Genomic DNA, 27,640 nt, shown 5'->3' on the forward strand with positions numbered 1-27,640 from the left:
AGCCGCTCAATATGGAGGAGACACTGCTTTTTGTACCCATGAAGTGGATAACGCTATCTTACATTACAGTATAACTGTATATATCAACCTGTCATGTTATCATCCTGTGTGTTTATGTGTATGCATTATTGTGGTTGCCGTCTGGGCACTATGTAACTGACTGACTCCCAGCATTTGACTGCACTATTACTGTTTATGTCCTTTGCATACTTGTATTTATGTGGACATAAATAAATATTTCAAATGTGTGTGTGTGTGTGTGTGTGTGTGTGTGTGTGTGTGTGTGTGTGTGTGTGTGTGTGTGTGTGTGTGTGTGTGTGTGTGTGTGTCTGTGTGTGTGTGTGTGTGTGTGTGTGTGTGTGTGTGTGTGTGTGTGTGTGTGTGTGTGTGTGTGTGTGTGTGTGTGTGTGTGATAGAAATGCCATGTTAAAGCTGAGGGGAAACAGCCAGCTGAAGGGAGTTCAGAAGCTGAACGACAGCGACCTTCTCGCTCTGTCGCTCAGTCTGAGGAACAACTGCACTGTGAGAGGTGAGACCAAACTCAGGTGAGACAGACTCAGGTGAGACCCAACTCAGGTGAGACAGACTCCGGTGAGACAGGCTCAGGTGAGACAGACTCAGGTGAGACAGACTCCGGTGAGACAGGCTCAGGTGAGACAGACTCAGGTGAGACAGACTCAGGTGAGACAGGCTCAGGTGAGACAGACTCAGGTGAGACAGACTCAGGTGAGACAGGCTCAGGTGAGACAGACTCAGGTGAGACAGACTCAGGTGAGACCAAACTCAGGTGAGACAGACTCAGGTGAGACAGACTCAGGTGAGACAGGCTCAGGTGAGACAGACTCAGGTGAGACAGGCTCAGGTGAGACAGACTCAGGTGAGACGGGCTCAGGTGAGACAGACTCAGGTGAGACAGACTCAGGTGAGACGGGCTCAGGTGAGACAGACTCAGGTGAGACAGACTCAGGTGAGACAGACTCAGATGAGACGGGCTCAGGTGAGACAGACTCAGGTGAGACAGACTCAGATGAGACAGACTCAGGTGAGACAGACTCAGGAGAGACAGACTCAGATGAGACGGGCTCAGGTGAGACAGACTCAGGTGAGACAGACTCAGATGAGACAGACTCAGGTGAGACAGACTCAGGAGAGACAGACTCAGGTGTGACAGACTCAGGTGAGGCAGGCTCAGGTGAGACAGACTCAGGAGAGACAGACTCAGGAGAGACAGACTCAGTTGAGACAGACTCAGGTGAGACAGGCTCAGGTGAGACCAAACTCAGGTGAGACAGACTCAGGTGAGACAGACTCCGGTGAGACAGACTCAGATGAGACAGGCTCAGGTGAGACCAAACTCAGGTGAGACAGACTCAGGTGAGACAGACTCAGGTGAGACAGGCTCAGATGAGACCGGCTCAGGTGAGACAGACTCAGGTGAGACAGACTCAGGTGAGACAGACTCAGATGAGACAGACTCAGATGAGACAGACTGAGGTGAGACAGACTCAGGAGAGACAGACTCAGGTGTGACAGACTCAGGTGAGGCAGGCTCAGGAGAGACAGGCTCAGTTGAGACAGGCTCAGGTGAGACAGACTCAGGTGAGACAGACTCAGGTGAGACAGACTCAGGAGAGACAGGCTCAGTTGAGACAGGCTCAGGTGAGACAGACTCAGGTGGGATAGGTGAGGGAGCAGATCTATAGTTTTATTGCTTAACTGTGTTTTGATTGACAGGGCTTGACGTCCGGTACAACAACATCACAGACGAGGGGGCGGGACACCTGGCTGACCTCCTACAGGTAAATGCACCTGAAGTTTTGCTGTACTCAATATTGTGGTTTTTTATTTAGGATTATTCACATTGTTGACTGGTTGGTTTGCTGTGCAGGAGAAGTCAGCCCTGCTCTGTCTGGACCTGATGTGTAACGACATACAGACAGAGGGAGCTGAGGCCCTGGCCAAGAGTCTGCAGGTTCACCGTTCACACACACGCACGCACGCACACACGCGCGCGCACACACACACACACACACACACACACACACACACACACACACACACACACACACACACACACTACACTAACTATACTGTCTAGAATGAACATCTCTGCATACTCCCCCCCCCCCCCCCCCAATATTGTATTTTTCAATTTTTCTTGAAACAAAACAAGAACAAGACAAATTAACAGGCTCAGACACAGGAAAGGAAAGGAAAGGAAAGGAAAGGAAAGCATACATAACATCGACACTCAATATTGCAATTTTGTAATGTGGTGCTACCAGCTGCATAGGGTGATTATGTGCTTCTTAAGAGATGTTGTGTATGGGGTCCCACGCAAGGGGTCAATGAGGAACCAGCCGGGCAAGTCATGTCTGTCAACCACAATTGGAAAGAGGGTGAAGAGGGGGATTTCCATTCCTTCAGAATTAGTTTCTTTGGTACCCCAGTGTCAGAGACTGCTGTACAGCTGTAGGGAAGTCCAGAGAGGTCTCTGAGCAGCCGGAGATGGCGAGTTCTGCCTCTGGCTGAATTATTTTGTAGGCCTTAGAGTACCAGTCAAATGTTTTTGCCCGGAATCCCGTCAGTGAAGGGCAGAACCAGAAAGCATGAGACAGAGTGCCCTCTGATGTCTGACACCTGTCACACAGTGGTGAGACAGAGGGGAAGATCTTGTGCAACTTATGCTTAGAATCGTGAAGACGATGAGCGACTTTGAATTGGATCAGCTGGTGTCTACTATTAACTGAGCAGAATTGTATCACAGACTCCTACCCCATACAATGTCAGACAAATCAATGCCAAGTTCCCCTGACACGCCTCTCTCATCCTCTCAGTAGAGGCCAAGGTGCAGTTATCAAACAGCTCAGAAAACATTGAAAAAGGCAAGTTAATTTGGGAGTGCTTCAAAGGTATGAATCTTGGATCGAACATAGTTTCTGATTTGCAGGTATCTGAACCAGTGCATGCCGGGCAACTCAAACTTCCTCTTCAGTTGATCAAAGGATGCAAAATGACCATAGGTCTCTGATGGAAACCAGCTGCATGCTTTTTTTAATAGCTGGACAGTAGGCTACTGCAGCCAGCTCTACAAATTCGAATGTTGCTGAGTGAGTGAGTGAGTGAGTCGCTGAGTAACAGTGAGTGAGTGAGTGATGAAGTTCCATTATTGGTGGCATGTGGCACACTCATACAGTTGGCCCATGCAGGGTCTCCTGAGACCCGACCAGACAGGACTCTGTTTGCTAGCAAGCCTCAGACAGTACGTGCTGCCTAGCCTGCAGCTAGCTAGCTGGCTAACAAGCCATGACAAGAGTCACATAAACAAATGGGATTCAAATATGTCAGACAATGGTTTTGTACACCGGAGACAAAGCTACATTCAACAGCAGCACTGCAGAGAAGAGATCTGGTTGTAGGCTAGCTGCTAGACGCTAGCGCTAGCTATCAGGACGCATCATGACAGCAAGTCCTGACTGTAGCAGCTTCGGTTCTGGCTGGAGAATTTCCACCGTGCTGTTGCCGACTTGCCATTAGCTGTATCAAGCTAGCTGGATTTAGCTTTGACGAGACAGGAAGTGGGGCGGTTTTGCCTTCAGAGTTAAAGTGTAGATTGTGTCACTTTTGAGGGGAAACATGTGAATGATGCTGTCTTGGCCTGTGCAGAGCAACATAAATGGGTAGGCAGGTATAATAGTATAAAAGGAAAAAGTGTAAGTACTATAAACATCAAACACCACCCAGCTATACTAGGTTCAACCCTGTCTTGTCATTTTACATGTCAAAAAGTAATGATCTGTCTCTCTTTTTGCTCTCTCCTCTCTCTCTCTCAGTGTAACAGGGTCCTCCTCTCTCTAAGGTTGACCGGTAATAAGATTGGGAACAGTGGAGCAATGCAGTTAGCCAGCACGCTGCAGGTGAACAACACACTGCAGGAGCTGGACCTGGCTGACTGTGACCTGGTAACAGCGCGCACACACGTGCACGCACGCACGCACGCACGCACGCACGCACGCACACACACACACACACACACACACACACACACACACACACACACACACACACACACACACACACACACATTGAGCTTCATTAAAAGAATAGTTCACCCAAAAATGAAAATTGTGTCATCATCTACTGACTCTACTCACCCTCATGCCAAATGAAACACAGGTGAAATGTGTTAACATATTGTAACGTGTTTGGGTAATCCAGGTATTACCTGTAATGTGGTGTGCAACCTAAGTGTCTGGATCGCAGCTAGGAACTGATGTGTGTGGGTGTGTTCCTAGGGGTAAGGGGATATATGTGACCAGCGGCCGGGGCGGAAGCCAGTCAGTGCCATGCGGGCGAGCAGACGGTTGTTGTGTCTAGAGCTAGCGTTGTGAAGCTAGCTGCTAGGGGCAGTCAGGCCAGGGTGGGCGAGCTGACCGGGTGGTTTAGAGCTAGCAGCGAAGCTAGCTGCTAGGAGCGTGTATTGTGAAGACAAGAATAAAGAGCCTGTACCAACTTCAAGTCTCCAGTTCCTTGGACGAATACCCACTTCGTTACATTGGTGCCAGACAGTAAAGCGGTAACGCCTCTGATTCGGCCGAGAGGGGAGAGGGTGAGAAGGAACGGCAAAAGAGACGGGTGGTGCGGCTTTTTGGCTCTAGAAACTAGCGCTAGTAAGTTAGCTACCAGGGGTGCTAACTGCTAACTGCTAGCTGCAACCACGTGCGATGGTGCGCGGAGAATCAAGTATCTCCGGAGAATGGCCATCGGTGAACGGGAGGAAAGGAGAGCTGACGGCGGGGATCAGCTCGATGCTGGCGGGCATGGAGGCCCGTGTGTTGAGAGAGGTCGGACGGCTGGTGCAAGAGACTCCTGCCTGGGCAGTAGAGGTGATGCGGGCGCTGCGAGAAGTCATGCAGCGGGTGGACTTGATGAGCGCGGAGGTAATGCAGCGGGGAGAGCGGCCGGAAGAGCCACGAAAGAGACTGTGTTGGACCTGCAGAGAGCCGGGCCACGTGGCGAGGTGGTGCCGATGCGGTTCCGGGAGACGGACCGGGTATGCGGGACAACGACATGGACAGCAGGGAGCCTGCTGGACATGTAGCGAGATTGGACATTTAGCCAGAGAATGTCAAGAAGCTGTCGGAGATTGGAGAACAGCGAGAGAGGAGAGACGTGCAGGCGGTGAACAGGTGAGGCTTTGTTGGGCTTGCCAGTCGCCTGAACATTTAGCTAGAGACTGCACTAAGAGTGCGAACGCTGGAAGAGACACACAGCCAGGGGAGCAGCCTGAGCTACAAGCAGCGGAGCAACGGGGCAGTACAGAGCCGATTGTGCTGGGCAGGAGAGTGACTGTTGAGCCGGCCCAGGCTAGCTGCTCTGGAGCGGGGATCGTTTTGAACAGCCAGAGGGAAGTGAGCGACATCACCTGCAATGCTGTTACAGTCGGGGGAGCGGCGCTCGTGTCCCCGGGGGAGCGAGAGGGGTCAACGCTGGAGGAGCCGGCCCAACCATGCCGCTACACAACCCCCACGGCTGCGCTGCAGAAAGTCGAGGTGGAGATCGACGCCGATGGTGTCCGCCCTGCTGTCCTCAACACGCCGCCCCCTGGGGGAGCGGGACGGGAGGACGAGCGAGTGCGAGGCCGGGAGGACGACGCCAGGGTCAGCTGGAGAGTCGACGGGCGCGAGTGGAGACCGGAGGACGAGGATGTCGATCCGGTGCTCGTTCGTGCATTTGCTACTGGAACAAGCAAAAAGGGGGGACCGAAAAGAGTGCTTCAGGGGAATTGGTGAAGCTGGGAAAAGGGGGGATGGAAATGGGGTTTAAAAGAAAAGCTAAGGAAAATGTGGGGGCTTGTGTTTGAATTGAAATGTGTAAAAAAAGAAGGAAATAATGAAAAACTAGACATTATGGAGTGCCTAATGGGAAACTAGACATTATGGGGGTACCTAATGGAAAACTAGACATTACGGAGTACCTGATGCAAACTGGACATTATGACGGGGGTGTTGGGAAAAAAGAAGGGACTAATTGTGGGGAATTGAAATGTGGGGTTTGTGGGAATTAGAATTTGATGTGGTGATGGGAAAAATATTGTGTTGGGTGTGTTTTGGTACAGGGGGATGTGTGTGGGTTATGCATGTCGCGTGGAAGCGACATTAAAGTTGTGTGGGGGAAGTGTAACGTGTTTGGGTAATCCAGGTATTACCTGTAATGTGGTGTGCAACCTAAGTGTCTGGATCGCAGCTAGGAACTGATGTGTGTGGGTGTGTTCCTAGGGGTAAGGGGATATATGTGACCAGCGGCCGGGGCGGAAGCCAGTCAGTGCCATGCGGGCGAGCAGACGGTTGTTGTGTCTAGAGCTAGCGTTGTGAAGCTAGCTGCTAGGGGCAGTCAGGCCAGGGTGGGCGAGCTGACCGGGTGGTTTAGAGCTAGCAGCGAAGCTAGCTGCTAGGAGCGTGTATTGTGAAGACAAGAATAAAGAGCCTGTACCAACTTCAAGTCTCCAGTTCCTTGGACGAATACCCACTTCGTTACAATATAACACACAGGGAGGTTCCAGCACACCTTCATAGCAGCCTTCTCCAAAACAACTGAAGTCAATGTAGAGTTCCAAAACAAAAACAACCAATCACACTGTGGATAGAAGACCTATACACCATTATTTGTTGATTTGCTGATCCTCACTGACTTCAGTAATCTAATCAGACCCATCTTATAATGATGCCATTATAATATTACTTAAAAGACCTAGATGATGTAGTAGTGCAAGTGAAATGTTTGTGGCTGCAGGATTCAATACTTTTCAAGCTGTTTTAAGAAATCATTATCCGGCTTTCCTGATCAGTTTGTTGATCTTATAAAAATAAGATCAACAAACTGATCAGGAAAGCCGGATCATTGGCGTGATGCCGGATTCCCTTGAGACGATCCTGGAGAAGAGAATGGGTCGGAAGCTCAGGAGGATCATGAACAATGAGGATCACCCAATGCAGGCCGTCTTTAGAGACCTGAAGAGCTCCTAGTGACAGGCTAATTATGCCTAGGTGCTCTTAAGAGAGATTTAGAAAATCCTTTGTACCTGCTGCTGAGGTTTTTTAACGATTATAAATTGATCTCCCGGTATAATGACTGTAAATGAAATCATCTTGGTTTGATCAAACATAAGGTTTAGTACCAGATGCTACCAATCCCAGCTGGAGATGTGGAGATATTAGTACAGTTATCTCTCTATACCCCTTTCACACCAAGGGTCCAACCAAGGTTCTGGTCTTGACAGACCTCAGTCTCTTGCAGAGGGGGAGTGTTTTGAAGAGTTTGTGACCAGGGTGGTAGGGGTCGGCCATGGTCTTATGAGACCGCTTCAGTGTCCTGGTTGCATGCAGGTCCTGAAGGGATGGCAGGTTGCATCCGATCACCTTCTCAGCACAGCGGATGATGTGCTGCAGTCTGTTAATAAATTAATGTTATCATCATTGCACTTAATGCTAATGCCTGGTGTGTTTCAAAACCACACTATGCCTCATGTATGTATGCCTCACATATCTTATTCTCATGTTTCACTTCATTTTATTTACATTTTCTGTAAAATAGTTTTTAAGTAAAATATTCTTGGCATCATGTATTTATACAGCAGAAACATACGATGATTCCACTGGAAAAACTATAAAAGATAATACTAATATTATAATTATTGGCCTAGCCCCACGCTATGTTGGGAAAAACTATCCATTGGAACACCTTTCTACTATTTGAAAATCTTTTTATATTTTATATTATATATATAAAATTTTATATGAAAAAAAACAACATTCAATTAGAATTGGTTAAAGTACAAATTCATATAAATGTTTGTGGCAACTATAATATTGATTTGTTCGAAATTGGAATGAACACTGCTAAAATGCATAATTGTTATAAAGATTTGATTGATTCACTGAACATACAAAGGAGCATAGAACTGATTTTGCTATGGTAAGAACACTGCATGGAGTGGAGAATTGCTTTCTGAAATATATCTCTGATGTACATTGAAAGATGTAATGCGATTCCACTGAACACTGTGATTCCCACAGCACTACGTCATGATCCCCCCCCCTTCCCCCCCACACACACACACACATTACTCCAGTGTTTCCCAAACTATGGGTAGGGACCCAATTTGGGTCGTGGACCCGTGGGGGGTGGGTCACCAACTGGTCGTCATGGCAACTCATAGCCGTATGTTTTTTGTGAGTTTGGGTCCCAGGGAGACACAACATGTATCTTTTTGGGTCCCAACATGAAAAGGTTTGGGAACCCCTGCTCTACTCTGCTCTACTCTGCTCTATTCTGAGATAAAGTGTGAATGAATGAATGTGTAACAGTGTAACGTGGTGTCCTCCAGTCCACTCAGAGCGCCATCGCGTTCGCCATCGTGTTGAACAGCAACAGAACTCTGCGCTCAGTCAATATCAGCAGACCTCTGCTGTACAGCCTGCAGGTACACACACACACACACACACACACACACACACACACACACACACACACACACACACACACACACACACACACACACACACACACACACACAATCACAATCACTTTTATTGCCACAATATGCAAGATTACATACATGTACAGTACAAGGAATTTGTCTTAGTGTAGCCTAAGTATGCAGCGTAGTGTTCATATCAATATTCTGAGATAAGATAAAATAGGAAAAATATCTGAAAGACACAATCACAACATTGCAGTCCAATATAATACAATATACATGAATAGGGAAACACACACAAGCCAATGTAGCTATCATTATATTGCATCATATTGAGAACCGTAACCAACACAACTAAATGCCTAACAGTAACCCTAACCTGAACCCAATTCTAACCTAATCCTTAAAACCAAGTCTTAACCTTCAAACAGCCCTTCAAAGCCAGGTGTGAGAGAAAGTGAGGTCAAATTGGTTCTCACTTATAGAACACATCACATACACATGAAACCAACTTTCTTTATGTACCTTTGTTCAATGTCCTTCTTTGTTGCTTTAGCTTGTTTGCATACTCTTTCCCCGCCTTGTAAGTACATTGAGAGCAACGTATACCGGAGTCAAATTCCTTGTATGTCTACATACTTGGCCAATAAAGCTGATTCTGATTCTGATACCCACACACACACACACACACACACACACACACACACACACACACACACACACACACACACACACACACACACACACACACACACACACGCACATACACGTACACACACAGTGCAGACAATACAAAGGAAAAAGCCCCCTGCCTCTCTTTCCCTCTCAGTCTCTCTCTCTGTTTCCCTTTCCCTCTCTCTCCCCCTCTTTCTCTCTCTCTCTCTCTCTCTCTCTCAGGATGAGTTAGCGGTTCACTGGTCTGGGATGCTGGCGGTGAACGGGACCCTGAAGCAGCTCCACCTGGGGAAGATGTGTGTGACGGACTCTGGGGTGGAGCGGCTGGCTGAGGGCCTGCGGAACAATCACAGCCTGCACTACCTGGACCTGCGCTGGTAGGAGACCACACCCACTGACACATACAGCCAATCACAGAATGCACTACCTGGACCTGCGCTGGTAGGAGACCACACCCACTGACACATACTAGGGCTGGGCGATATAGCCAAAAAACATATCGATATAAAATATTTCATATCAGTCATAATAATTATTGATACTTTTTAATTACCTATTTTTAATAAAGATCATGAGAAAAAAGGTTGAATTTAACCACTTTATTTTTAACTAGGTAGGAGAACACACCCACTGACACTAGCCTGGGTAAACCCAGCCTCCACGTGACCTGCTCTCAGACCTGCTCTCAGTCACTACAGTGACTGAGAGCAGGGTAAGCCTGAGAGCAGGTCACGTGGGGGCAGGGTTTACCCAGGCTACGCTGACACAGCCAATCACAGATTGCGCTACCTGGACCTACGCTTATCGTGCATTCCTTTATAACTGGGAACTGGTAATCTTACGACTTCAAAGGTCTTGAGCTGGGACAGTGACATCACCAGAGCTGGTATTTCCCATTCCAAACTCCTCAGTAGCCCCGACCTAAAAAATCCAAGATGGCTGCGCCGCGCAACAACAGTAGTTATAATCGTAGTAATGTTGTTTAGCACTTCTGTTTTGTTTGTGTCTCATTAAATCAGCTGTACACACAGCACTGCCTAACATCTATCTGTGTGGACATGAGGCTGCAGTGTTTGTATGCGCAAAATGCCGCAAAATGCCATGTTATCAACTGTTATTGCTAACAATGGCTAGCCTGGCTAGCGACTGGATCTGACCGGTTCCATGTCGCTGTTCCGACCTCTCGCTGTTCCGACCTCCCCTCTCCCAGCCCCCATGCCTAAACCTAACCTCCCCCAGACCCTAACCCAAAACCTAACCTCTCCCACCCCCACCCCTAAACCTAACCTCCCCCAGACCCTAACCCAAAACCTAACCTCTCCCCCCCCACGCCTAAACCTAAGGTCGGCATTGCGGGTGGTCGGCATAGCGGGTGGACACCATCTGACCAATGAACAGTGAACTTCCCAGCTCAAGTTTTCTGCAAATGGAACGCTAACAAAACGGATGTGACGTCATTTAGCCTCAACATCCCAGTTATTTTGCGATAAAGGAATGCACCACTACATACAATGAAGAAAGTACACAGTCCAAAAATAATCCCACTGCTGTTCAGGGTTATGGCTGTTTTCTCCCAGTTTTTGTCCCTCTTCCTACCTTTTTGCCTGGGTCCAGACCTTTGACTCCGCCCACTCCACCAAGTTGAGTTTGGCTGCTTCTGGTCTGGCATCGTGACATGCAACAGCATTTCCTCAGTTGAAAAAATGACTGGTCCAATGAGCACAGAGGGGGACTAATGATTAGCCAATCTGCACCAATAAACAGCAAGCAGCAGTTGTCAAGCTGTTTCCTGTTGTCAAGTGCGCTGAGGAGTAATAACAATAGACTAGACGAGATAGACGCTGCTATCAAGGCTGTTTTAAATCGATTAAAAGTACCAATTACTTTGAAATCCAAACAGCACTCTGCTTTGAAGGCATTTTTTCAAGGAAAATATGTTTTCCCCCCGTTCTCCCCACTGGATTATATTCAGGCAAATACGTTGTTGGTCTCTAGTGATTGGTTAGGGAAAATGGAATTCCCCTGCGGGATTCCTCTGGAAATCAGTTATCATGGAGTAGACAAAGTCAGACTAGAACAGGGCTTCCCAATAGGTAGATCGTGATCTACCGGTAGATCTCAGGCCATTAATAAGTAACCTGCCAGATGGATGGTTTTGTTTTCACGCCGAGTGAGATCTCAAGATCTCGTGAGAATCCAGCTGCTTGCCAGGTTAATCAATATTAGCTCACCAAAGAAATCCAACATTTTTAATTTAAATTTTTAATGCATAAACTAACTCCCACTCGTGTATAGCTGACTCAGTATCTACAGTATTTAGCATTATAGCATTAAATAATGTTAAATAAATAATACTGTTAAAATGTGCTAAATATGTAGGCTACTTGGGGGGGACAAGGGGAAAAGAAGTAGCCTAGCTCATGACTGGTTTTATTTTTTGTAAGTAGCTCTCATCCGAAAAAAATTGGGCACCCCTTGACTAGAAGATGGAAATGGAGTGTAACGAGTTGACAACTCAGGGAAAACTTTTTTAGTAGGTTCTACTATAATTATTTGATGTAGATAGAGCCAGATGTTCCCAGCAGGGTTCCAGACCTTCAGCCTGTTAAGGCCTCAGTATAGAAGACACACATGCTTTAATGTGGTCGTGTTGTGTCTCTGTAGTAACCGTGTGACTCGTGACGGCGCGTTGCATCTCGCCGCCTTGCTGAAGCACAACCCCACCTTGCGGATCCTAGACCTGTCATCCAATCGGATCGAAGATGACGGCGCCATGTGCCTGAGCGAGGCTGTGGCCCTGCCGAACTGCGGCCTGAGAGGGTGAGCGCACGGCACGCACACACACACACACACACACACACACACACACACACACACACACACACACATCAATCCTATAACGACCATTCTATCATATTTAACACTTAACTTTTCTCTCTCTCTCTCTCTCTCTCTCTCAGTCTGTCCATCACCAGTAACAACATAGGGACAGACGGGCTGCTGTCTTTGGCTCAGGCTCTGAAGTCTAACAGCACTCTGACTCACATCTACATCTGGGGAAACCACCTGGAAGAGCCTGTGTGTCAGGTCACACACACACACACACACACACACACACACACACACACACACACACACACACACACACACACACACACACACACACACACACACACACACACACACACACACACACACACACACCTCTGATTTGGATTTCCTGATTTGATACAAGATATGGGGTTCACAGACCATAACCAAGATATGATGTAATAAATAGAGGTTCAGTGACGACAAAGTCTGACTGTGCAGACTTCTGTTTCTGTGAGACAAATCTTTCTAGCGATGCCATTGGCTGCTAGACTGACATCGCCAGATCAATTTGCAAATGCGAATGAGTCTGGAAACTATCCGTTCGATTTAGATTTCCTGGGGGCATTATTAACAGGCGCAGACCAAAATGGCCTCTGGACGCACAACCAAGTCAAGTCAAGTCAAATTTTATTTATATAGCACCTTTCATACACAAAGGCAATTCAAGGTGCTTTACAAAAAAATAATCGAAAAAACAAGCAGCAAAGCAATGCACATATAAAAAAACACATAAAAAACACAGCCGACAGTTTTACCAATCAGCAACAAAACGTGAATTAGAATTTAAATGAACGAGAAAACTAAAATGCCTCAACGGCGCTCCTCTGTCAGTCATTATATCAAACCTGCCCCATATTAGATAAACGGTTGTGATTGGTCCAACCATTTTCAGGTCGGATAGAAATGTGCCTGAATGGGAGGGGCCACTAGGCCACTGCCAGACGCAAATAAAACATAAGCTTGCACATTGGTCAGGTTTCCAGGCAAACTGGCTGCTAGAATGTAAACAACAATTAAAAAATGTCATTACAAAGTGACAGTAATATAATGTGGATGAGAGCTTGTGAAACTGTGATGTCAAGAGTCTCATTTCATGTTCTGGACACATACTGTATACATATATACAGATCCTTTCCAAAGAATTTGAATATCATGGAAATACCATGGATGAAGGTGGGCTTCAGTGGATTGTCAAGCAAAGATGATTTAAAAAATTGGCGGAGATTCAGAGGGAGTGGACTGAAGCTAGAGTCAGTCATAACTGAGAAGTAACTGCTGATTTTCTTCACACTATTCTAATTTCTTGAAATACTGTTTTGGGGGTTTTCTGGAGCTGTAGGCCAAAATTAGGAAAAATGAAACAAATAAAGGCTAGAAATATTTCACTTTGTGTGTAATGAATCTATAATCTATGAAAGTTTCACTTTTTGAAAGGAATTATGGAAGAAAATGAACTTTTCCATGATATTCAAATTTTTGGGAAAGGATCTGTATATGTATAGAGTCCCACAAGGATGACATATTTTTGTAGGCTTACCCCAGAAGTCCTTGTGCTCCTGGTTCGTAGGGGGAAAAGGCAATGGGATTTTTGTATGGGAATTCCGGTTAAATGCATTCCTGCGGTACTCTATTGTCACATGTTTGTATTGCTGGTCTCCCCGCAGGCGTTCAGAGAGCTGGCAGCCAGCGGCCGGCTGCCTCCGGAGCAGACGGACGTGAGCGCGTACGAGGCGGGTGGCGAGGCGCGCCTAGCCGAGACATCACACGGCCTGAGGAGGCATTACTACTGGACGCCCCAATCCGGGCCAGAGGGGGGCCCCGCCACGGACGCCGCTCTGATGCTCGCACGGGACACGCCCACACGGGAGACGCACACACAAGACATGCCCACGCGGAACACACCCACACAGGACACGGCCACAGGGAACATACCCACACGGGACACGGCCACACCCTTCCCCCCACTCTCCGAGTCAGGCCGCACAAAACACACCCAGGACCAGCCCGTCGCAGCCCTGCTAGACCCTCACACACACACACTCAAACTCCAAATTCCCAAGCTCTCCAATTCACGATAATACTCTGTGATCAAATGAACCTCCTAAGCCACAAACCCTTTTATGTGTGAGACTTTTTTCCTCCTTCCTGCTTCCAAAAAATAAAAAGATATTAAGTTCCCACTTAGATCTGTGCAAGACTGAATACTTCCCCCCCAAAGCTTTTTCCCAGCAAGCAAAATTACGTCATGATAACGTTGTGATGACGTCTTTCAGTGACATCCAGGACGTGGCCAAATCACAGCCGGTTTGGGGATGATTTAGACGTCTACGCGGGAACGTCAAGCTGACGTCAAAATATGACGTTACCATGAGTGGGCATGTTTAGTTATTCTGCTATGTACAGTGTATATTCAGCAGCTTTATACATAAGGCTATAATTATTAATACTGCCGCGAGTGGGATTTGGCTATTCTACCACTAAGCTATCTGTTCACTGAAATAATCTGCTGTATGTTGGAGTAATATAGCCTACCAATAAAGCCTACTGCTTCAAAATATAGACCCCTTGTTCTTTTTATAGCGGTATAACATCCATGGAGTCTGGACAGTTTTAATAAAAACTAAAGTTAATTTAATTCAAACCTTAATCTGGAAGAATCATTGAGGGTTCCCTCAAAATTTACAAGTGTCACCACCAGCCTATAACGTTTGTTTACCCAGTGTTCCTGCACACACAGGCTATACGAGACACGAATATAGCCTATACCGTAGGATTATGGCAGAAACGTGTTTTTTTATTTAAAACGTGGTGTCAAGTCTTTGTGGATCGGACAGCACAGTGTAACCGTCTAATCTGTGTAAGCAGAACCCCAAAACACATTAATGCCGCCCAATGCTGCATTCCAACTTCCAACTCATAAATGTAGTTTACGCCTCGCAGTGTATGTTTTCTCTCTCAAAACAATCTGGCAACAAGATGCAATTGAGACAATTGCAGGATTCCCCCGCAATTCATCTCCTCATAGTCCCACCTCCACGACCACGAATAAACAGTTTGTTAATCAGCGCAGATTGTCCACATGCAAGTGCTGATCACTCGGATTTTGGATAAATAAATAGCCCTGGCTGAGAAATATGTGATTGATTGCAACCATTTAGTTATCCTCATGGATATTTCAGTGGTGAGTGAAATGAGTTGGATAGTGATGATACAGTGATAATCTGGGCTAGATCTGACTCATCATGATATGACTTGAGCTGGCCCCGATTGGTCTCTCTCGATTCGAAGATCTAGGAATAATCAGAAACACTACTACTTTCACACATACTTTTCCAGATCTTCCAGAACTCTGATGAAATCTACAGCTTGTCTTTATTGTTGTAAAAAATACAGTAAGTGGTCTAGAATCATAAATAATACATATACTTAAGCAATAGATCACGAGAGGCCATGGTATATGCTTATTATACCACACCTAAGGGTCATGCTATGGCGTTGGGTGAAAACACCCATAGGTGTGATATATAAGCAAACATATATCACGGTCTGAAGTGATCTATTGCTTTCATAAAACGGTTACCAAGTATGGAAATATGAAAGCTATTCTTATTCTTATTATTATTATTATATTTAAATGTCTTAAATCACTGTTTGGAGCTGAGCCCCTCTGGCTCAGGTCCAAACAGCTCAACTCTCCGATAAATGGCCCCAATGGCCCCTCACCTCATTTTTGACCCAATTTGCTTCAGGGCACTGAGTGGCTCTAACTGTGGTATATTTACTGTGGTATATGCTAAATATATCACAATATATCATCAGATTGCTTGATTTGAGAGAGCCGTTTTATAAGACAATATGGTGTGTTGGAATCTTGTGTGCATCAAATCTGTAATAATTCAAAATGTAAAGGGACAGTTCACCCAAAAATCAAAAATACATATTTTTCTTCTTATCTGTAGCGCTATTTATCCATCTATCGTTTTGGTGTGAATTGCTGAGTTTTGGAGATATTGGCCGCAGAGATGTTTGCCTTCTCTCGAATGCAATGGAACATGGAACCGGATGACACTTGACCGAAATACACTAGCAGCTAGTGCCTGTAGTTCGATTGAAAGAAAATAGTTCCCATATGAAAATGGATGAAACAGGTCCCAAGAAAAAGAAATACGCTTCCAAATTTCAGTCCACTTGGTGCGAGACCTTCCCGTTTCTAACAGCTAGTCACATCAGTCAACACCATGCGTTTTGCTATGTCGGGCCGACTAGAACACGGTGGGAAAAACGACGTTAGCAAACATGCCAAACACAAACAAGCTGTGGATGCACAGAGAGGGACATGAGAGGTGTCAGAAGCTGGCAAGGCAGAGATGAAAATGGTGAAAATTTAGATCTTGACTTTTGGTCACATCTTTTGTACATTATGTAAGTTTATTTTATTATTATTTATTTTACTGTGTGCTATGAATTTAAGACAAATTTAAAGTTATTTACTTTACATCCTTATTGTATTCATTTGTGGTGTAGGGTTATAAGGGGGTGCAGGGGACGTTGAGACTAGGCCATTCACCGATATCCCAGAAAATCTCCCTCTCTTTCACAGCTCAATGTTAGCAGGTATGAGTTCCATTGTATTGGAGAGAAGGCAGACATCTCTACGGTCAATATCTCCAAAACTTGGCAACTCACACCAAAATGATCTAGATGGATAAATAGCACTACAGGTAAGAGGAAAAAGTCAGTAAGAGGCATGATCTAATCACTCCTCAGGGCGGCTCTCTTCTGGCCCGCCCTGATCGGTCGGTGTAGACGATGATGTAATGGCGCTCGCGGGTGGGTCACACTCCCACAGGATGCCCCTCTTGGTCAGGGAGTGGTTCAGCTGCTCCCGGGCCTGGCAGCCGAAGCTCCAGCGCTGCGTGGCGAGGCGAGCGAGGGCCGGGAAGCGCGGCAGGGCACCGAGCAGGGAGGGCAGCCAGGGGGCGCCGGACGCTGAGGTCGAAGGTCGCAGGCTGAGGTCCAGGTCCTCCAGCGAGCCCAGGCCTCCAGCCACCAACAGCGCAGCCAAGCCGGACTCCCCCGCCCCGCCGTTATAGGACAGATCTAGAAGACGCAGAGAGGAGAGGCAGCCGCGTCTACACACTGCAGCTGCACAGGGAGGAAGAAGACAACAGGGTTAACAGGGTTCCTAGAGAAATGTTAAAAACACGCACATCCAGGTCGAATCTGGCAGGTGCAGAGCTGGAGAGAGGCTGGAACAGTGAATAAATAAAACAGCTCGCACACTGCATGGGCTCCAGTGAAAAGATTTATTGCACTGTTCTTAACGTTTCGAGCAGACTGCTCTTCCTCAAAGTCTGGAAAATTATTAAAATGAATTGGATCATTTCCAGGTCTTGAATAGTTTGGTGGGAATTTGAAAAAATGTTTGGAAAAGTAGCCCATGGAAAATGTTTCACCCTCCCACCCTGCTAGCTCTCTCTTTAAACTCATGCCCTCAGGTAGGAGGCTTCAGTCTCTGAGGTGCAGGACCTCCCGTCTCAGGAACAGCACTTATCCTGAGGCGGTTCGCCTCCTGAACTCTGACCCTCTTTGCATTCGCACCTTAAATCGCACCTTAAATCCGTAGGCTTGAATTGAACTTGAACTTGAATTGCACTTTGTAGGCAGCTCGATACTGCTTTTATGAACAAATGCTGCTTGTAAAACTGTGCACTTTATTGATCTATTTCAGCCTCTCTCATATTTTATGTAGTGTTTTTTTCACTTTTCTTATTCTCTTTTGTGTCTGAATCTGTGATTTGTTATGTCTGTTTTTATGTCTGTTTTTTTAGAGCTGCACTGAAACAAATTCCAATCAACTCTGTTGACATGGCAATAAAGTATTGAATCTTGAATCTTGATCTTGAATCTTCATACATAAACATAATTCTAGCTTTTATGTTGTTGTAGACCCACTTTGAGTCCACAGCTTTTGTTGATGTGAAGATAATATAGTAGATCATATAATACAGATAGAGGGATGCTCTTATTGCCCAGCTGCTGTCAGCATGCATTACATCAAATACCCACCAATATCAATCCATTCAAGAACATGGAGTCTGCCTGGAAAAATATGGAATTTTAAAATTGAAAGCATGTAGGAACCCTGCCAATCATCTTACATATTCTGTATTTGTGGCTGTGAAGAACAATCTTCATCTATACAGTGATAGTAGGAGCAAGATGTCTATCTACATAAATCATATTGAACACCAGACAAAAACTTCAAAACAAATCAATGTCTCCTATGTTGTAAATGTCAGAACAATTTTTCATCTGAATTGAAGTGAATTCAAGCATACTGGACATGCAACAATTAAACTTGACATTTGTGTGTGTGTGTGTGTGTGTGTGTGTGCGTGTGTGCGTGTGTGCGTGTGTGCGTGCGTACGTGCGTGCGTGCGTGCGCGTGCGTTACCTAGGTAATGCAGGTCATCAGTGGTGAGCTGGCAGCTGCTGAGGTGGAGCTCCAGGATGATTGATGGCTGCAAAGCGTCCAATAGCAGCGCTAAGCGACCGCCAACCACCTTACACCAGGAAACATCCACACTGCTGAGGTATGGCACAGCCAGGGCTGACACACACACACACACACACACACACACACACACACACACACACACACACACACACACACACACACACACACACACACACACACACACACACACACACACACACACACACACACACACACACACAAAAGTACTTGAATATTGTTAATCGTTTTGAGTAGTAGTAGTAGTAACATCAGGTCAGTAGTATCTGGTACCCAGTGCAGTGAAGGACTCATCAGTGAGGCTGCAGCTGTTGAGTGGCAGCTGTCTCATCCGTGTCAGTGGGAGGGCGGAGACTAGAGCGTGGACCATGCCCCCTACCTCCTGATTGGACGACACATCCAGCTGCGTCAGCTCAGGAAGAGTAGGAAGCACCTGGACTGGAGATGAGACAACAGGCTTACCTGATGATTCTATCATTTCAGTTCAATTCAATTAATTTCAGTTCAGTTCATACATATACTGTAGGTCAGGGGTCAGCACCCTTTTTGATATGAAGTGCCATTTTCAATTTTGCAGTGTGCCACACCAAGATTAATGACTCGCACATCAAAAATTTACGTTATTCCTTCCAAAATCAGGACAAAATCTCTGTCTTCCACGCTAGCATTTTTCATCTCTTTCTGCTACCCAGAGCCATGTACTGTATATAGGATATTTACGGTAGTGACCCACTCTCTGCCTCTGATTGGTTGCCTTCAATGGCAGCAGCAGAAGAGAGTGGCGTCTTACTAGATTACTCTGCTGCTGCCATGGAAGGCAACCAATCAGAGGCAGAGAGTGGGTCACTACTGTAAATATCCTAAATAACATGCCGCGCAATTGCAAATGGCTATGAAGTAGGTAATTTGACAGGGCACTTCAACATTTCTACAAAAAAATCTCAATTGCGCACTAGGTTGCTACTTGCTGACTCCTGCTGTAGGTACATTTACTCTGTCAAAGCACACACTCACTGAGGTCTTCCAGGTCGGTGTGTGTGAGGCAGCAGAGGTGAAGGTCCAGGCTCTCTAGGTGTGAGAGGTGAGCTAGGTGGAAGGTGAGCTGGGACAGTCCTCCAGATACGCTTCTGTTACAGGACAGGTCCAACTCACGCATTGCGGGGAGGTAACGGAGCGAACCACCTGCATGAGACGGGGTAATCAAGGCTGGGTTGACACCTCATGGACATCTTATATTTGCATTTAAGGTCATTACCAATGCACAGAATCTGACATGGCTATCCCATATCATACTGAATTATAGTGGGTGCCTGCACTGGAAGGATCTGTCATTTTAAACACAACTGTATGTCTAGTATGGGATGGCATGCATTTGTGTTACTTTTTAGAATCCAGTTTGAACTCTGTCCTCCCATTCTTTTAGAACTAGTTCATACTTGGGGATGCGGGTGACACAACTACGTCCAAACTAGCCAAAAATGCTGATGCTAAAGTATATTTTTACAAGGGCAATTGTAATTCTCCATAAGCAAAAGTTTAACAAATTATTAACAATACATCTACTTGAATGGTGCTATTTCCACCACTGCTAGATGGCATTTCATATGTGGGTTGAAATGACAAACCAAGGTCGTGGAGGCTGCCTGGCGTCAGCCCGCAGGCCTGCAATCTCAGTATGGTGAGGGAGGTGGCGTGAGAGAGCGAGGAGGCCAGCTGAGCAAAACCCCCGGACCCCACCGGCTGGCCCCATGCCCCGGACCCGACCTGCTCCGGCTCCGAATCCGGGTCCTCTGTCAGCAGCGAGTTACAGGACACATCCAGCACACATAGTCTGGGCAGGGACGCCACTATTCCCCCTGGGACGGACAGACAGACAGACAGAGGACACAGCCAGTATTACACAGACCAGATCATACAGAAGCTATTGCAAAGCATTAAAGGGATATGCCAACATTTTTAGAGTTTTGTCTATTTGCTAATTGCCATATTGCCGATACTAAAACTAGATGTAGATGCCTTTATCTTCACTGTGCGTGCAGTACAAAGTGCGGTACACCCCTCACTGCTAGTGAGCTTAGCACTACAATGGCAGTATATGGTATAGCTGCCTACCCCCGTTCAGTTACCCAAAATACACATTCCAACAGCGCCAGAAACACTCACATGTACATGTCATGTTGTGACTCGTGTACACACCACGTGATGAAATAATCCAATGTTACGAGAAACGGCCGTTTTCGAAGTAAATACATACCAGGAAGTCTGATGACTGCACACATCGCATGCACCTCAGGCAAACGCGGAAGTAACGTTGATTCCACCACATTAGTTCGGCAATTGGCAATATGGCAAATAGGTGAAACTCTCAAAATGCTGCCGTATCTCTTTAAAGTCCCCATGAAATTAACTCCTATTACTTTTCTTCAGAAATCAGAGCATTTTTCCATTGCTCATGTTGCAGTAGGTGTAAATATAAATTACAACACTAGACTTAGCTATATTGTTAAAAAAGAGGATCATATTTAGGTGATTTCACAAATCACCTAAAGAGATAAGAGATAATAGTCTTCTAGGATCTTGCGGGGGAGAAAATATCCCCAAATGCGAGGTCCTCCGAAGCCTTTTGGAATAAAACTCGTTATGATTTGGTGCTATATAAATATAAAATGTATTGATTGATTGATTGACCCAAATTTCTTTGTAAAATACCTGGACTATTATGTACATTTTGACAAGCTACTGCATCACCAGTGTGGCTGCAGTCATGAAGAAAACATCACTGGTGCGTGTGTTACCGAGCTGCGCAGCATCCGCGGCGCTCAGCTGGCAGGACACCAGGTGGAGCTCCCTCAGTGGGGGGCAGAGTTTACCCAGCAGGCCATGCAAAGCCCCGCCCCCGATGCCGCCGTTCCACGACAAGTCCAGGATCTCCAAGAGGGGGACGCACGCAAGAGCCTCACCTACACACGCACACACACACACGCACACACGACTCATTCCAAAGAACTTGAAGTTTATTTGCCTATTGATGAATTGTTTAACTTCATTATTTTGTCATTTTAGATTGACTGTTTCAATAATAGTTTCACTGCTTTCTCTCTTATAATTCTTCACACCTACAATTGCTCAAGATTTTGCCTTCCCACAATCATGAAAACAAGAAAAAGCTTGCAGTAGTGCCCGCCTCCACTCCTCCTCCAAAGCCCAAACACGTTGTGGTGCGTGACATCGTTTTAGCTCGAGTCTAGAACAGAGAGCCGGCACGTTTTATTTATTTTTAAACCTTCCTTGGTAAAGAAATACAGTGTTCTTTTTTTAAGTTCAATAAATGCATGATGTTCCCAAATTCAAAGCGTGATTGTGTTAAATAATCGTGATCTCAATATTGATCAAAATAATTGTGATTATCATTTTGACCATAATCGTGCAGCCCTACCTCCTACAATACAGATAGTCATGTATTTCTGGACAAAATCAGATCTGGCAATAAAAAATATTCTCAGATATTCTCATCAATCAGAATCAGAATCAGAATCACTTTTATTGCCACAGTAGGTAATCAGATTACATACGAGGAATTTGACTTAGTGTTAGTAAGCAGTGATGGGGGTCTGAGGCATTAAAAATGTCATACTTTTCCAGACTCAAATTTCCAGACTTCTCTGTCAGACCATATTTGACATCTGCGTACACAAGGGCGTCACATTTACACCTGGCACTAACATGCGTTTTCTGTGATCAGATTGCAATCGGATAGTGCTTGACCACTAAGTACAGGTGTAAATGCCCCCAAGAGACATTCAGGACGGATTGCGATCTGATCAGCCATGCTGAGATTGAAATTATTTTGTGATTAACTTCCTCTTGAAAACACGAGACACATCTAGACTGTCTATAATATGCATTGACTGTATATATAATATGTCACAATGCCGATGACTTTCCCTTTCTGTTTTGACCAAGTTTTCCCAGCTCGATGTACAGATGTTTTTTTTTCTTTTCTTGAGACTAATGGCAATGTTGATAAACTACTCCAACAAGAGGAGGACGTGAGGAATTAAGACCATAATCAGTGGGTCAAGTTTATAATGGTTTGTTTACTGGTCTGAGATGCACACCTTTAATATACTTTATTTTTCCTTTCCTATGTATGTAGGTATGCATGCATGCATGCATGCATGTATGCATGCATGTATGTATGTATGTATGTATGTATGTATGTATGTATGTATGTATGTATGTAATGTATGTATGTATGTATGTATGTATGTATGTATGTATACTGTAGTATGCACACATGTGCATGTGGGTATGTATGTATGTATGTATGTATACTGTAGTATGCACACATGTGCATGTGGGTATGTATGTATGTATGTATGTATGTATGTATGTATACTGTAGTATGCACACATGTGCATGTGGGTATGTATGTATGTATGTATGTATGTATGTATACTGTAGTATGCACACATGTGCATGTGGGTATGTATGTATGTATGTATGTATGTATGTATGTATGTATGTATGTATGTATGTATGTATGTATGTATGTATGTATGTATACTGTAGTATGCACACATGTGCATGTGGGTATGTATGTATGTATGTATGTATGTATGTATACTGTAGTATGCACACATGTGCATGTGGGTGTGTATGTATGTATATATATATTTTTCTGTGTTTTTGTTTTGTTTTGTGAGGGGTTGGTGGCATCGGGGTGGTGGGGGAAAATGGGGCGATGGATGGGAGGGAAGTGGGAATGGTTATATATACCCGTTTGCAAAATAATATATTATAATGTGTGTTTGTCATCATTTGCAAACTGGGGGGGGGATATATATATATATACATATATACATATTTACATATATATATATATATATATATATACCTGATGAAGCACGTCTGCGAAACGCGTTCTCAATAAATCAAGTCTTTTTGACAAATTTTGGTCATCATCTTTGGAGTGTGCGGTCTACATTATGGACTTGTTCCTGATTAGCTGCTGTTTTATTGAGTCCCTTGGATTTATCTTGCTGTGACCTGCACCTCCCTTTGGATGTGCACATGGGCAGAGTAGTTCCGGAGCAGCGGATTTAGTGGCCCTGACCACGTGACCACCTTCGACCCTTCCTAGAGGGCTGACCGTGGGTAGCTACTGGGACGTAAGTTGGGGCTTGGCCAGCCCCGGCTGGGTCACCTGGGCGAGGGTGTATGATGTTGCGAGACCCGAAACATCCTATGACCCCAGGGTACATCACTGAGGATACGTCCCAGTTGCATCCATGCAATGTTTTTTTCTTTATCTAAACAAAACACAGCGTGGTGGCAAATGACAGAATGATGAGATGCATCAAATAAAAATGTAAATGCATAAAACCCTAACCCTAATAAAATAGCTAATGCACAGAAAATTGAACAGAAAATCAGTGTTTAGCCCCACCCAGAGCAGTGATGTCATCAGTGTTCAGCCTACAGCTGCAGAGCCTCAGGGTCCTGACCCCACCCACAGGCTGCAGGTGACAGGTCAGCGCCCGCAGAGATCCACCAATCAGATCGTTCCAGGAGAAGTCCATCTCCTCCAGCTGAGGCAGACAGTGGAGCACAGAGGCTGAAGGCAGAGAAGAGGACAGACCATAAACGGTATAGACAGTTTTCACTGAACTAGGCATCTCGTGCGCTATGTGCGCTCGATTCCTATGCTCGCCCTGCAGCTCGGCTGCTGCGTGGCCTCACCTGCTCTATTGGCGCGCGCTTGTGTGTTGCTCACAAAATGTTATTGCCCTTAAGTTTACATGCGCATGTGTGTGTGCCCCTTATGTTTACATCCATCAGTCTTATGACATCACTGATGACATCATCAGTGTCTTATGACATCACTGATGACATCATGAGTGTCTTATGACATCACTGATGACACCATCAGTGATGTCACAATGCCGATGAGTTTCCCTTTCTGTTTTGACCAGTTTTCTCAGCTTGATGTACAGACATTTTAGGTGGAAGCATTTGAAAATTGCGAGAGCCAACTGTCTGTTTGAGGAGACAACGCCCGACCATCTGCACATCAGGCTCCGCCCAGGCCTCTCCATTCATTCATTCGATCTGCACCACTGACGTCACCCATTGATTTGTGGACTCCCATTTTTAAGCCTCGAGTTTGGCTTTTTTACTGTCCCATTTTTTTTCTTTTTTGCCAGAAATGGCCATATTTGGACGAGAAGTGCCGCAGCGCTGCCTGCTATTGGTCTGTGATTAGCGAGCTGCGCGATCACTCGACAGGCAACCTGTCAATCGTGCCCCAAAGCATAGATTGATGATTGATTCTTTATTGCAGACTCAGGGGAATCCATATCACAAATTACATAGTGTGCTTTATTGTCTATTTTACTCTAAATTTAACCATCATTTTCTAAATGAACATGATGCTGTATTGAAGAAGACTGGAAACTAGTGACTGAGACCATAAACTCATTAGGAAAGTGTTTACTGATAATAAATCAAGTGAGAAGTAGGGTCCTTTTCCCATTGACTTCGATCAGACTTCTTTTTGCAGCCAGTGGAGTCGCCCCCTGCTGGCCATTCGAAAGAATGCATGTTGGCTTCATCTTTCAACCGCAGAGGTTGCCCCTGGTCTAACCCTACTACTGTATTGATCCACAGAAAGGAAAAATTACAACAGTGATTCATCGGGTGAACAGTGGGTCACCCTACTCACTTTAGACACTTCTCTATGTGTGTGTGCGCGTGTGTGTGTGTGTGTGTGTGTGTGTGCGTCTGCATGTGTATTCACCCAGTTCCAGCAGGTCAGTAGCAGTGAGGTCACAGTGGGGTAGACAGAGGCTGGTGCTGTGGGCTCTCTTGCCGAGCCTCTGCAGGAAGACACTCACTCTGCCCCAGCCGCCGTCCCGCTCTCTCTCTCCGGGCGTCCCCACTCCTGGAACACCCAGCACTTTATAGATGCTTTTCATGGAATGGTGTTGCTAGTGAACAGTTTGGAACCTCGCTATGTCCTGTCAGTTATTGTATTAGCAAACACTGCAACAGGAAGTAAGCTGGGGGCAATTTAGAATGTTTATGTTGTCGAGTTGAAATCGTCCTCGTCATGTTTTACAGTGCTTCTCTTTCCTCAACTATCAATCAATCAAATCCATCAATCAATTAATCAATCAAGTGTCCTCCTTAGGTTTTCAGTAACTTAAAGGAACAGTTCACAAAAAAAAAAAAAAAAAAAAATCCTCTCACCTGTAGTGCTATTTATCCCTGTAGATCATTTTGTTGTGAGTTGCCGAGTTTTGGAGATATCAGCCGTAGAGATGTCTGCCTTCTCTCCAATACAATGGAACTGGATGGCACGGCTACATGGTGCTCAAAGCGCAAGAAAAAAAATCTACAGCAATGTCTCTTTCCAGAAATCATTCAGTTCCATTGTATTCAGAAGGCAGACATTTCTACACCTGATATTTTCAAAACTCGGCAACTCACACCAACACGACCTAGACCTAGACTGCTGTACTATTGAAGATGACATCATTACCTGACACAAAAGATATGGCAATAGCATGCTTTTAACCATTAGGCCCATTTAACAAACACTCCTCACTTGAACGCTCTCCCTCCACACCTGAAGTCTCTCCCTCCTCACCTGAACTGTCTCTCTCATCTCTCTCCTCTTTTGTCTCTCTGTCTTCAGGAATCCCTCCGCGCTCTGAGGGGCGGGACAGGAATCGGATGGACAGCTTCCTTTCTGTGGCCGAGCGTTTCCTGCGGATCTGGTTTATGATGACGTCAAGTGGGGAGCGCCTCTGGCCCACTGTGTCCCGCCCCCGCTGCCCATCTGACCAATGAGAGGCAGAGAAGAAGAGTTTCATTCCAACGTTTTGACTGACATCTCTTAAAAAATGATTGATAGGACAAAATTACAGCAAATTTACGGTACTTCTCAAAGCATTAATTGTACAGTTGTTTTTTCAATTATCTGTACTTTAAATATATTGTTTGAACTAAACTAAAGGTAAATCATTTTTTATTCAAAATGTATAGCATTTGGAGTAACACTCGCTCTGGCTGTGTTATTAGGCTTTTGGGGGTGTGATAAGACAAAAATATATAATTTCTGGTATAATTTAGAAGTGAATTATATAGATATTAAAACAGTTGCCTGTCCAAAGAGGACGCATGTGCATGGGTTTCATTCATGTGATGTGAATGCAGTATTGATGGACCAGATGCAACACATTCTGCAATGATGCAAAGCATGTCAGCTGCAAATATGTGCAATGTTTCCTGTATTGAGTTTGAGCTTTTAGCATCTTTATCTGATTCATAGATTTGTAAATAGGTTGGGAAATAGCCTATACAAATAGGTGACTGACTTTGATGCTTGCAGTAGGGTAGCTACTCAAACAGCTGCAGAATTTTACATCAGTAACATTAAGATAATACAAATATGGACATATAAGCGACTGTAAAAAGGACAATTTTGTACACATGAAACAACACAAGGTTAAAAAAAAGTTTACAAAGACAAAGATGATAATAGGCTACTATAAGCGGGGCTCACTAGATTTTAAAACATGACAATGTATAAAGCTGTTCAAAGCGATACAAAAAGTAAATAAATGTAATGTAGGCTACTAGTTACTTCCTATGTTATCAAAAAAAACGGCAAGAATACAAACGAAATTCTCATCACCTGCTTCGTAGCCTAAATATGTAATGCTTTCAGTCGGTTGGTTATCTAAATAGCCTAGATAGGAAAATATGATCTTGCCTATACATTTAGGCTACTGATGTAATATTTGTCGGGTGTGTAAGCCTAACTGCAAAGTGTCATTCTAAAAGTGAGATGACTAGCCTACTCTTACCTGCAGACTCCATGTTTGGGCAGCTGGAGAGTTGAGCGGTCAGCTGGTCAGATAGCCTACAGACACATCAGCTGGTCAGATAGCCTACAGACACATCAGCTGGTCAGATAGCCTACAGACACATCAGCTGGTCAGATAGCCTACATACACAACAGCTGGTCAGATAGCCTACATACACAACAGCTGGTCAGATAGCCTATA

The 27,640-nt window shown here is 45.2% G+C and overlaps 2 protein-coding genes across 2 annotated transcripts; one reads left to right on the forward strand and one right to left on the reverse strand.

Annotated features, from left to right (window-relative positions):
- Nucleotides 1-423: 423 nt before the first annotated feature.
- Nucleotides 424-14,106, forward strand: LOC310771320 (leucine-rich repeat-containing protein 34-like; the record flags this gene model as incomplete). The annotated part of the gene is made up of 9 exons (XM_083631902.1): nt 424-529; nt 1,735-1,799; nt 1,889-1,972; nt 3,834-3,962; nt 8,387-8,482; nt 9,377-9,531; nt 11,819-11,974; nt 12,115-12,241; nt 13,693-14,106. 9 exons carry the CDS (start codon nt 424-426, stop codon nt 14,104-14,106), a joined length of 1,332 nt encoding a protein of 443 aa, XP_083488028.1.
- Nucleotides 14,107-16,784: 2,678 nt separating this feature from the next.
- On the reverse strand, nt 16,785-27,501 carry lrrc31 (leucine rich repeat containing 31; the record flags this gene model as incomplete). The annotated part of the gene is made up of 10 exons (XM_083631903.1): nt 27,440-27,501; nt 26,218-26,409; nt 25,366-25,509; nt 24,016-24,183; nt 21,362-21,526; nt 20,192-20,422; nt 19,581-19,748; nt 18,840-19,004; nt 18,486-18,641; nt 16,785-17,173 (listed from the first exon to the last, which is right to left on the reverse strand). The coding sequence occupies exons 1-10, from the start codon at nt 27,450-27,452 to the stop codon at nt 16,785-16,787; spliced, it is 1,791 nt and encodes a 596-aa protein (XP_083488029.1). The 5' UTR covers nt 27,453-27,501.
- Nucleotides 27,502-27,640: the final 139 nt, after the last annotated feature.

The sequence above is a fragment of the Poromitra crassiceps genome (assembly GCF_964638095.1).
Source record: "Poromitra crassiceps genome assembly, chromosome: 2".
Classification (NCBI taxonomy): domain Eukaryota; kingdom Metazoa; phylum Chordata; class Actinopteri; order Beryciformes; family Melamphaidae; genus Poromitra; species Poromitra crassiceps.